Consider the following 11,712-nt stretch of genomic DNA (forward strand, 5'->3'; position numbering starts at 1 on the left):
CAATAACAAAATGTTAACATACCCTTGGATTTGCTGAAGAATTTTTGTACTGACATTTGATGTCCTTAGTGTCTTAGGAGAAAAAGAGAAGATGAAATCTGAACTTCAGAAAGCGCTAAGTCCTGAAATTGTGAAGAGGGGTGACTTAGGGTTTCTGAACTGCGTCTGAGCTCCTGTTATTATGATCAGTTAAAGATGACTAACAGCTGTATATGTTTTTCCTCATTTGTAGAAGTATTCCCTTCTTTGGCACCCAATTTGTTACCTTTTTTGTTACTGTTCTGCATACCAGCTTGACAAATCTGTTTCTATGAAATATGGGGGAAAAAAAAAAGCCTTTCTTAAGAAAGCATGACAAGTACTATTTTTGCAGCCTAGTATTTTAATCTAGATTGAGATGAAAGTTGAAGACTCTTTTAGTAAGGGCATACATTGAAACATGAGAGTTTCAAACTGGGTATACAGGGAAAAAAATTCCCATGTGGACAGTGATGGTGTATCGGTAGGTCCTGGAGCGGATGTGCAGATAGCATTGGGCTTGTAGGCTATCTACATGCATTCACATGTAGGTTCACAAAACGTACATTTTTTTAAAGGATGTGCGTATACATCTATAAACATATTACCTATAAGAACTAAATTTGTATACAGTTTGCTGGTACTTCTATGATCATAAGTCTTACATTTATTGGGAATCATATTCATACATATTCTCATGATATTCTCTTCTGTTCTTCGTTCAATATAACCAAAGATGTTAGAATCATAGAATCATTTAGGTTGGAAAAGACCCTTAAGATCATCAAGTCGGACCATCAGCCTAATGCTACCAAGTCACTGAACCATGTCCCTAAGCACCACATCCACACATCTCTTAAGTAACTCCAAGGATGGTAACTCCACCACTTCCCAGCCTGTTCACTGCCTAACCACCACCCTTTCCATGAAGAAATTCTTCCTGAGAGCCAACCTTAACCTCTCCTGGTGCACCTTAAGGCCACTTCTTCACATTTTAACACCTGTCACATGAGAGAAGAGCCGGGCACCCTCCTTGCTGCAGCCTCCTTTCAGGTAGTTGTAGAGTGATGAGGCCTCGCCTCAGCCTCCTGTTCTCCAGACCAAGCAGCCCCAGTTCCCTTGCCTGCTCCTCAGAAGCCCAGCTTTACAGTCCCTCACCAGCTTCGTTGCTTGTCTCTGAATGCATTCCAGCAACTCAGTATCTTCCGTGTAGTGAGGGGCCAAAACTGAATGCAGTACTCGAGGTGCATTATTCAGTATAAAATCATGTTAAGTTTCCATATCACGTTTCTCAAATTAGTTGTCTGGCCTTTAATTTTAAAAGCTTGATTAAATGTGTTCACAAATTTGTGTGTGGATATTTATATCATTATAATTAGATTGCCCCCAATTTTTTCTTTATGCCCAATGTAATGCCACATGCAATTTTGGCCTAATGTTTTGAGAATACCGTTCTGCTTATGAGTAAAGCTTTTTATCAGCACTTTGAACTGAGAAAAATCACACTAAAAAGTCTGGTGTTTCAGTACACTCCTCAGCTGTTGCATTTTCTCTGTCCCTTAGCTGGGACCCTAGTCCCTTTGAAACTCAGTTAAGCCCTGCTTATTTAGTTATGCCCTAATTTACTTTGGTTTATTGCTCCATTGTCTGTTCTAAGTCACTTGGAAGCACTTACATTTACTCATGGTATGAGGTCATCTATTATTCTCTAAAATTAAGTTATTGATACTGCTTTATCAATAATACCTAGCTTGTTAGACAAGAGTTTCCATTTTATTTTTGAATGCAGGTATTAGTAGAGCTCATTACGCAGTTGGGATTGGCTTTTCCACCCCTCCTTGCAGGAATAATCAATACTTTCAGTAGCACAGTTAACCCCTCTAAATAACACGTTATAATATTTCACCTTTTTTTTTCCTCCTTAAAAATAGTTTATTTCAGTATGCTTGAATTGACACGTGTTATATGCTTTGACTGGAAGGAAATGCAGATGCATACACTGCTATTCTGTTGATTCTGTTCATTCAGGTAACGTAGGAGCTAAGGATAACCACAGTTTGCATTATTTGCTGTGTTTAGTATCTTAGAAGAAGGCTAAGGAGGAGTTTGGTGCAATTAATGGGAACAGTATGTGTGCTTATTTTAATGGTAACTGAATCCATTGACTGGAGAATTTGTTCAGTGTTTACAAACTGAAAAAGTGAGGAACTCTTAAATTTGCAGAACAGGAGCAGATGACTTGACATATGGTGTATAATCCTCAACAAGAAACTAGGAATAAGAATAGGCAATAGAACTTTGAGTTTTCTGTAGCTATTGTGCTCTGTATTTGAAAAGCATTGCAAGATCTCAAATTGTACTGAGAAAAAAGAATTTGTTTTACTAAACAAATTAATACTGAAACATAAGCAATTTTATGGTTCCAGGAATTAATTTACCTTGATAGTCTTTCACTGTATTCAGTGTGGTTTTAATTTAATTCACGTTCATATAAATGTACATTTTTTGTAGTTTGGAAAACTTGTTTAAAGGGAGGATACTGGAAAATGTATTATATACAAAACCATTTTGGAGATGAAGCCTTGGAAAGCTGATGGTGTAAGATATATCAAGAGACTGCATCATCTGATCTGTACCATATTCAAAATCAGCACTCTGAATTTCTAGAGGCTTGAGGTCAGACAATTGAAAATGCTGGAAAAGACATTATCAGGGGCTTTTTTTTTGTTTGTATTAAATTCTTTGTTTGCAATCCCTGTACCAGAAAGTAATTTCATCTTCTGTTTTTGTCCTGCCTCAGTGTGTGCATATTAAAATAAATGCATCTTCTCCATGCATGAGCACAGCTTGCATTAATGATAATGGAGTTTTTATATGCGTGTTGAAAGGCATTCATACCTAATGTAATATTGCATTTCTAATGCTGCAGAAGTCAGCACTGATGTATTCTGTTTATTTTTGCTCTCTAAATCAACACCACTGTTAGATTTGAACAGAATTCCTACAGCTGTACGTACCTGCTAAGGAAGGTGGCAAATCTGGTTTTGAAAACGTTTTTAGTAGCTTTGTTTTATTTGATTATTATGTCATTGGGCATTTTCATTGTAGTTCAGCAGATAGAAGTTAGGCCCAAGATTATATGCAGGCTATGAAATCAAATCACATTGCATAGGTTTAATAGGCAAGTTGTTAAAAAATCATCAAAACTCCAGTTTAGTTTTTGTTTAAGAAAGAAAGAAACCTCTGCTAAGTATATATGTGATCTAGTGATTTTTTAGAAAACATTAAAAGACATATATACAGCTCAGCCTTGCCATCTGTATTTAGGAAATGCCATTGTTTTAGATGCTTGCATAAAAACAGCTTACCTTGTGCTGTGCTTCATGGCCCTTAATCTGGTGAAACGAAGAACATGTTACACATGCTGTTTTCGCTGATGGAAGCACCGGATACTGTGAGTGACTACTGTAAGGTTTCTTGGGTCTGCGAATTACATACAACTTCAAATAACTCATGCTTTTGTATATAAAACTAGTCTGGCTTTGTTTACTTTATCCAATATTGACATTGTATTTATAAAAAGTAAAAAATGAGGAGAAAACAATGATGTGTTTTTTTTTTCTTGGTCTTCTGCACACCATGAGAAATCATCTTTAGACTACTGTTTTAAGAGTCACTTGGTATATTCTAACAAAAGTGGGTGTGTAATGTTCTCATTGTGCTTTTTTTAATTATACAATTGTGTAGACAGTGGCTTAAAGTGTTAAACGTGCTTGCTTCTGTAGATAAGTACATGTCAAGGCAAAACAAGCTTTTGGGTAACCGCAGTGATATTGGGGACTAATGGGATTTAGAAAATTACACTGTTGTTTATGTGAACTCTTGTAATGACAATATTCATGACACAGATGGAGGACAGTGTTTTAGTGTCTACCATCAGTGAATATTAAGAATTTACCAATGTACTGCACTTGACCTTTTTCATGGTTACCAGTAGGGTGGGCGCCAGGGAGGTTTTTTCTAACAGAAACATATGTAACTCTCATTTTGCAAGGCACCCATAAAGGTCAAAACCAGCTGTAGTTCAGCTGAACAAAAAGGATCGGCTCCCTTGCTTCTTCAGCGATGCACAATGCCACAAGTATGTTGGGCAGGAGAGAGAGTTGTACCTCGCAGAAGGGAGGCTGCACAGCAAATGAAAGAAAGGATTTGCTGGTCATAAGTAGTACACTAAAACACTTTGACTCTCAGCACGACTTGATGACTGAGAAGTACTAGCTTATGCATGAGTATTTTATTTATCAATACATACACTGTTTTGGAAGGCAAATTTTTTGTTTTACTTGAGGGATTTTCTTTAATAACCTCACAATTTCAGCCATCCCTTTTTATTTAATTGAGAGCGTGTTGCTGTCTAGCCTCAAGTAAAGATAGCTAACCCTGTCATTTTACCTTCTTGAGTGCAGTTTCATGTTACATGATTATAAGCCCAGAGACAGTTATCATACAATGATAATAAGCTAACACAGCTGTGTGAGCAAATTTAATTAACTGCAAAAAAAGGAACTCTGCTTTTTCCTGCCTTGGCCAACATCTGAAGTATGTAGCTGGTATGGAATTTGCATGCTCTAGGAAATGCTGTAGAATACAAGCTGCTTCCGTTTCTCTCTAGGGATTATTTGCAGTCGTTAGGATTCCATATCCTGATTTGGAACCATTGTTATTGTGCTTTCATGGCTTCTCACCTGTTGCGTTTGTACTTAGTTTTTAATCCAACGTTGTAGTTTTACTATGAAACCTTATCTGAGGTTTTTGTATGGCATAGGTGCTAAAGAAAATAACAAAGGTTGCATCTCCCAACACGTCTTCCTGAATAATATTTTCAGCTGCAGCAGCTGTGGATTTTATCAGGTAGTGTGAAATATGTTGCAGTATGAACGTCTACAGACCGGGCAGAGTGAGTGCTTAACCCAGGTACTCTACCACCTAGCTCTCCATGCTCCACCAGCTCTTTCTTCCGCACTTGCACCAAGCACCAGTAGGCAGCCTGTTTCCAGCCTGGTCACCAGCACCATGTGCATTGCTTTTCTAGATGCTAGATACAGATGCAGTTTTGAATCATGAAATAAATACATGATGTGTTGTTTTCTTTGCATTTTATCTACATTCTGGTTTATTATTTTTTTTTTGGATTAAATGTTCTAATGAAAAGACTCCCTCCGCTACCTTTTTTCTCCTCCGGAGTCAGTATTCCTCACCCCATTGCTCCAGTTTCTGTATTTTATGCTCTTGACATTTAACGGTCTGTGAAGTTTATGACGTCCAAGCTGTAACTTAGGTATTATTTTGAGTGCCTGAGATAAGCTTGGGTTACACATGGTATGAATTTAGCTTGCTTTTGACTTGTAGTGGAGGGATATGTGTTTACTTAGAAACTAAAGAAAGCTCACGTGGAATAAGTAGGTCTTGAAAATCTGAGAAATTGCCATGCCATTTGTTACAGTAGTCTTTCTCAAAAAAAATCAAAAAATTGGGGGTGGTATATCTGTATGTTAAATACATGTTTTAAGTTAATGTTTGTGGGTGGGTTTTGTCATTTTTGTTTGTTTGCTTCAAAAATAAGGTGAAATACTGTTGTTGTGTAGAAAAAAACAACAATCTTTTGCTGATTTAGCAGGATACCCTCGCTGATTTTACCAGAATGTTTGCAATTATTTACATCAAAAAGGCATTTAAATTGATTTCTAAATTATACCTTCCTGAAGGTGCCTGTGCGTGATACAGGGAGGGATGGGGTTTTCTCTAGTGATACTAGAAGTAATTTTAAAGCAATTCTTAAGCTTTGTTAGGCCACTGCTTAGGAACTGTCAATCACTTGAATAATTCGGATAGCATTTTGGGGGCATACTTCTGTCACAACAGGAGGCTTTGTGAAAAATTGCATAATATTTTAAATCAGTATCAAGTAAACAACGTCAATCGATCTGCTGCTTGTGAGTAAACTGCTGCACTATTCCTAAGGAATGATTGAATACTAATGAAATTAGCAACTGCCCCATCTTGACTCCCCTTCTTGTGTGCTTCTCTGACCTAATTTTCAATGATGCTAAGACACCACAAGAAAGTTTACCCTAAACATTTTTTCTGTTAGTACTGATGACACTTGGGACTTGGAGAGAACATGTTTGAAGACCTGTTGCAATCTGATCAGAACTAATTGGGTCTGTTGGATGGATTAAAATTTGTTTTAAAAACAGATTAACGGTACTTCTGTTTAATTCATATTCAGAATAAAATGAAAACAATATCTGTTTTAGCAGTGTATTACCACAGTGATGGAAACAAACATTATAACTGAACTTAATGCTCCATTATTACAATTAGAATTGTCTACTATTTTGTAATGATGCTGGTATAAACCCAAGGCCAGGGTGACTCTGCTTTCTTTGTTTCAGGTGCTGTTGTCAGGACTGATTGGTGTTGTTTCATGGAAGAGGCCCCTTTCACTTGTGGTGAGTGCCTGTGTGGCTTTAATCAATCATGTTTTACAGACTATATAAGTGACTAAAGGTTTCTGTAGATGTAACTCCTAGTGGTTTTGTCTATAGGTAGACCTCTGCCTATTGACTTTGTACTTTTAAATGTTGATATTTTCTTGCTTTTCAAATGTTACAAATTGACTTGAGTAAGTCTTTCAAAGCTTTACTATGGACCTTGTGGCTTTCCATTATATTACTGGCTGACGATCAATTCCAAACCAGTAAACTAGATTGAATTCCTATATGCTACTGCAGTTGGTGTATGTGCTAGTGTAATGTAACATTATATGTGCTTACAAAACATTATAACTGAAGAAAGGAAGGTTTTAAAATATTATTGGTTTTGAAATGTTTCCACTTAGTTGGTAGATTGTATTTGTTAATGACAACCTTTATTTCATCTTGTAAAGATAACACATGGAGTCAGTTATTCTTATGTGCAGCATGGAGTTTGAACAGGGATGTATCTAAACTGTATGGAATGGTATTAATTTTGCATGTGCGATTTAGGAAGTAATTGAACAAAGCCTCAGTGTTGTTGCATTAGAGAAATATTTAGTGGTCTTTCCTTAATCTGAAGTAGACAGCAGTCTGAGCGGAGTAATTAATTATGTTTCAATTTGTCCAGTAGACTTCTCCTCAAGTACAGATGCTTTCTCAGAGAAAGTGAAATGATATATTTGTGGCCTGTCCCTTAAGGGGATGTAGAGATTAATTTGGGAAAATAATTTTATTTGCTAAGAGTGAGTAAAACAAGATTTTGGGTGTACTTGATTCTAGAAGACAAGACAGTGCTAAAAATCCAAAATACATCTGTGATAATTAGATACACATTGCATACATTGGTGACATTCTATGTATTTCTAATACACATTACAGAAACTGGAACACTTGGAGCAAATAAAAGGTGGTACTGTTTTGGTTAATTTTCAGCAGGAATAGTACATGTTCTGTTTATAATTAATACTGCTATTAATAGACCTGTAATTGATTGCCACTTAGAGTATTTCACATGCTTATAAGGTCTTAAAATCAAACATTGATTAAAATGCACCAAAGGATTTGATATAGTTAAGTGCTAACGCATAAGTTAACGAGTTTAATTTAAAGGTCTCATTAAGAGACCTTCCCTGTTATTAAAAAAAAAAAAAAAAGAAATAAAATTTGGTGCTTCCTCATTATATATTTAGGTATTTAAATTATTAAGTTGAAATACATCAAAACTGTATCTTTTTTCACTGTATGTATACCATTTGAGTGCCATGAGCAGCATAATATGTGAATGTGATTATACTAAAGTAACTGGGTGTGCATTTATGATGTAAAGATTATGCATGTGCTGTGCTGAATCTGTGGGCTTCTGTTTAATAATCAGACATCTTGAGGATTTCTCTGTAGACGACTTTCTATCCCAAAACTAAGGGTTAGCACTTCTTTTCATGTATTTTTATGTCTGTTACCACATGAGTTGTCCTGTGTGTCAATGCATGAATTTACTTTGTAGATGTCACTTTCACAAGCACTTCTGTATATAAGCCTTATTTTAGGGGTCATATTATTGCATTACTCTGGTAAGTAATGGCTAGTGTAGCTGATAAGCAACATGGATGTAGAACGTGATTGAAAACTTCTTTTTAGCACTTAATGTGCATAATTCATGCAGAAATAAACTTTTAAAAACTTGCAGTATACATTTATAAATGGAAAAAACTATCAGCGTGATTTGGGTACAATTTAGGTTTACAAAATAGATTTTCATTCAACACACAGAAGAGTAGTACTTCCTGTTTTGAGCACGGATTCCATTTTCTCTTAGTACAGTATAGGACTGCAATTGAAAGAGAAGAAGGAACTTGTAATATTTTAGCAAGTGGTTTTTTTTTAGTTCCCCGCTGTCAGTTCCTACTCATTCAAGTATGCAGACTTTTTTTTGAGTTAATTCTCAAGTCATGTTATCTATATGTTATGTTGTTTTTCATCTGTGTTGACAAGAATATTTCTTGAAATGATTTGTAGCTGAACATAAACTTTGTTCTTTTCCATTTTATTCTTCTTATTCAAACACACATGCTATAGTGGCATGATTTGTGTTCCTATCAGTAAATCTTTATTGTTATGGTTCCTCTGAAAAAGTGTTTTATTTTGGCGATGCTTCTGAATATTTTGTAATGCCAGAGTATATAATGAGAAAAACCTGTGAAAGGTTGATGTAATAGACATTAAAGCATTTGAATCCATAATTTATTAAGAAGTTCATTATAAATCTACTTGAGGGACTCAATAAATTCAGGGTGTTGACTTACCCATGTAAACACCTACTAGATACAAGGGTCATGCCTTTTTTTTCATTCATTGCTCGAAGAGAGGCACTTCATAACCCCCCTCTTACGGTGGGCCACATGAAGATCATACTTAAAGTATAAAGAGTGAAATCCGTATAATATTTAAGACAGAAGTTTAGAACAATTCTATTTTAATTGTGAAATAGTTTGAAAAACACATTATTTAAATTACATTTATTTTATTTGAAGTCACAAAGGTAATAATTTCACAATAATAAAAATGGTCTAATATATTTTACCAACAAAAACTTTTTCAAGTTTTATTTTACTAACACAAACTTTTTAAACGGCAGAGACATTAGAGCACTGCCCAAAGCAGGAGGAAGTAAAAGAATATGAATGTAAACACAATTGCATATTTGTGTTTAACAAAAGGCAGACGCAGCCCTTCAAAGTTGTACCATTTTCATGCTGGAGTATATCCTTAGAGCACTGCCAAATTATGGGCAACAGCAGAAGCAGGTTAATATTTGAGTATAGCGCTTTTGGTAATGGCGTTCTGTTAGTAATGTAAATAGTAATGTGCTTGCACCAACTTTAGGGATGATTTACCAGTGCTGTTATGTATCCTGATATTTATAAACAGTAGAAAAATTTTGTGCCTTTAAGGTTGCATTACATAAACTATCTAGATGATATTTTTCTTCTACCTGCACTTAGTCTTGGAGAACTGCAGTATTCATTATGTGTAGAAGAATACAGATATCTACTGTGCCTTCTTAGCCATTTTTACAATTGTCTCTATCTTTTAGAAAGTGATAGCATATGGTTTAGCAATTTAAATGGAAGAACTAATGAATCATAAATGTTGATGAATGTGTGTTTGAATAAAGATAACGATCATACTGCAGATGATGGTGTGAAATCTTAAATTTCTGAAAAAAAGTATTGTTGCTTAGTAGATACGCTGAAAACTGCAGTATGATTTGAATTAATAGGTACTCATGAAATATGCTATATTTTTCAGTAATTTATTGATGTATTTTTTTTTAAAAATGAAAAAATAGTGAATGTAGAAGTGCTTAGTTTTTCCCTATTTTTCTAGACAGAGTATGGGTCTATGTTTCTCCTTGTACTTAAGTGACATGCCTAAAATTACACTGCAGAGAATTCTTTTTAACCAATTATGTGCATGGAGGGGAAAAAAAAGCATATTACAAATTACTAGCTGCTGTTCTTTGTCTGCAAAACACTTTTCAGCTGCATTATGTATTCTGCTGTGAGATTCATGTAGTCACTTAATAATGAAAAGTAATTTGTGCTTCGTATATGCATGCTAATGGAGCTTCAATTAATCTATTAGCACAAAGTAATATTAGATTCAAATCAATGTTATTAAAGTGGTGAGATGACTGTGTTAATAAGGATGTATTAGTATTGGCAGGTAAATATTGCCTTTGAAAAAGTGTGTATATGCAGTATAGCAACATGTTTCAGATATTCTTTTCCTTTCTGCATTTTTCCTTAAAAATCTTGACAGTGTGTCCAGATCCATGAGTTAACCCCTTTAAACATGACAAGCAACGTGCATTTAAAATGGTTTAAAATTTACTGCAATCTGTAAATATTTTTCTTTCTTTTTGATAGACTGGTAGAATTTTGTCTGAGCCTACCATTACTCTTTACTAGTTGTTATTATGCTGTTTCCTAATACGAGAAACTTATGAGTGTCAATTACAATTAGCAAGAGGAAGAAACAGTGACTAAAAGCGAATATACTGTTTCATTTAGTGGTGTTGATCTCATGAGTCTGGTTAGTTTGAGTTATTTCAGTTGCTACACTTCTATTGGAGGAGTACATGACATACAGATTCAGATTTTAAAATTTCTTAATAGATTATTTACTGTTGGAGTGTAATGACTGCAGATTGATTACATGATGACATTGGAACCACGTCTTGCTTATTTTTTTCATCAAATTTCTTAGTATTCAAATCTCTTAAAAGATTTCACTGAACAAAAATTCTTCAAACATCTACTGATGTTTACTGCCTTTTCCTCTTCTGTTTCTTATTTGAGAGGTGCATATTTTGTGTATTGGCTCTGATAAGTGATGGTAGTGATTTGACTTTTGCCCTCTGGCACAATAGACTTCTGAGAGACTCGTGAGAAGAGTATGGCCTCTGCTTTCTTTGAAAATAATTTTTTATGGATATGTACATTTCAGTTCCCATACTGGATTTCATTTAAGTTGTTACATGAACCGAAGTTCTGGACCTGGAGAACTATTGAAGAAATGGTGATTAAGTTAGTATCTTATACTACAACTAAAAAAAGTGAATAGTGAATACGAATGTTTTCCTGGGTATGTTTTTCCTTTTTTAATCCACTGTCAACATCTGCACAGACAGATGTCAGGGAAATGTTTAGAATGAAGTTTGGTGTGAAGTATAATTAACACATGGAAGACAGTTGCAGAAAAAAAGGGCTATTTAAAAAATGAAGAAATATAAAGTTAGGCTGTGGAGAATTTCTATTTATAAATTATAGCCAAAGAAAAAAGTCTGTCATCTAGTAAAATTATTGCTTGTTAAATTCATTTGGCATGCCAATCTAAACTGCACTGCAGTGCTCTGTAGGCACTGAACTATATTTATGTATCAGATCTCCAAGAGAAGCCATTCATTTTTCAGTGGTTATCATTGATTCTTCTTTAATCATTTAATTACTGATCCTTTCCTTTAGTGCCAATAAAGAAGTTTTTAGGAATTATATAGCGCTCTTATAAGGCAGGTTTTCACCACTGTTGTCTTCTGCTTGTCTTTCCACAGCAATGGATGTAGTTTTATTTTTGGTTAATGTTTGAAAATGTA

The 11,712-nt window shown here is 34.9% G+C and overlaps 1 protein-coding gene and 1 long non-coding RNA gene across 14 annotated transcripts in view; one reads left to right on the top strand and one right to left on the bottom strand.

Moving 5' to 3' along the window:
* LOC308201190 overlaps positions 1-6,462 on the bottom strand; it is a 33,036-nt gene extending 26,574 nt beyond the window's left edge. The window contains exon 1 of the long non-coding RNA XR_013956113.1: positions 23-6,462. This is a non-coding gene — a long non-coding RNA (uncharacterized lncRNA). The remainder of the gene's footprint in view (positions 1-22) is intronic.
* ENTREP2 (endosomal transmembrane epsin interactor 2) overlaps positions 1-11,712 on the top strand; it is a 171,272-nt gene that overhangs the window by 62,254 nt on the left and 97,306 nt on the right. For all 13 annotated transcript variants that reach the window (XR_013956089.1, XM_080608099.1, XM_080608098.1 and 10 more), the window contains exon 2: positions 6,474-6,530. Coding sequence is in view for 8 of the 13 variants with exons in the window: in XM_080608103.1 (XP_080464229.1) it covers positions 6,474-6,530 (57 nt within the window). In the remaining 5 variants the exon portion in view is untranslated. The remainder of the gene's footprint in view (positions 1-6,473; positions 6,531-11,712) is intronic.

The sequence above is a fragment of the Anser brachyrhynchus genome, assembly GCF_964034855.1.
Source record: "Anser brachyrhynchus genome assembly, chromosome: 11".
Lineage (NCBI taxonomy): Eukaryota > Metazoa > Chordata > Aves > Anseriformes > Anatidae > Anser > Anser brachyrhynchus.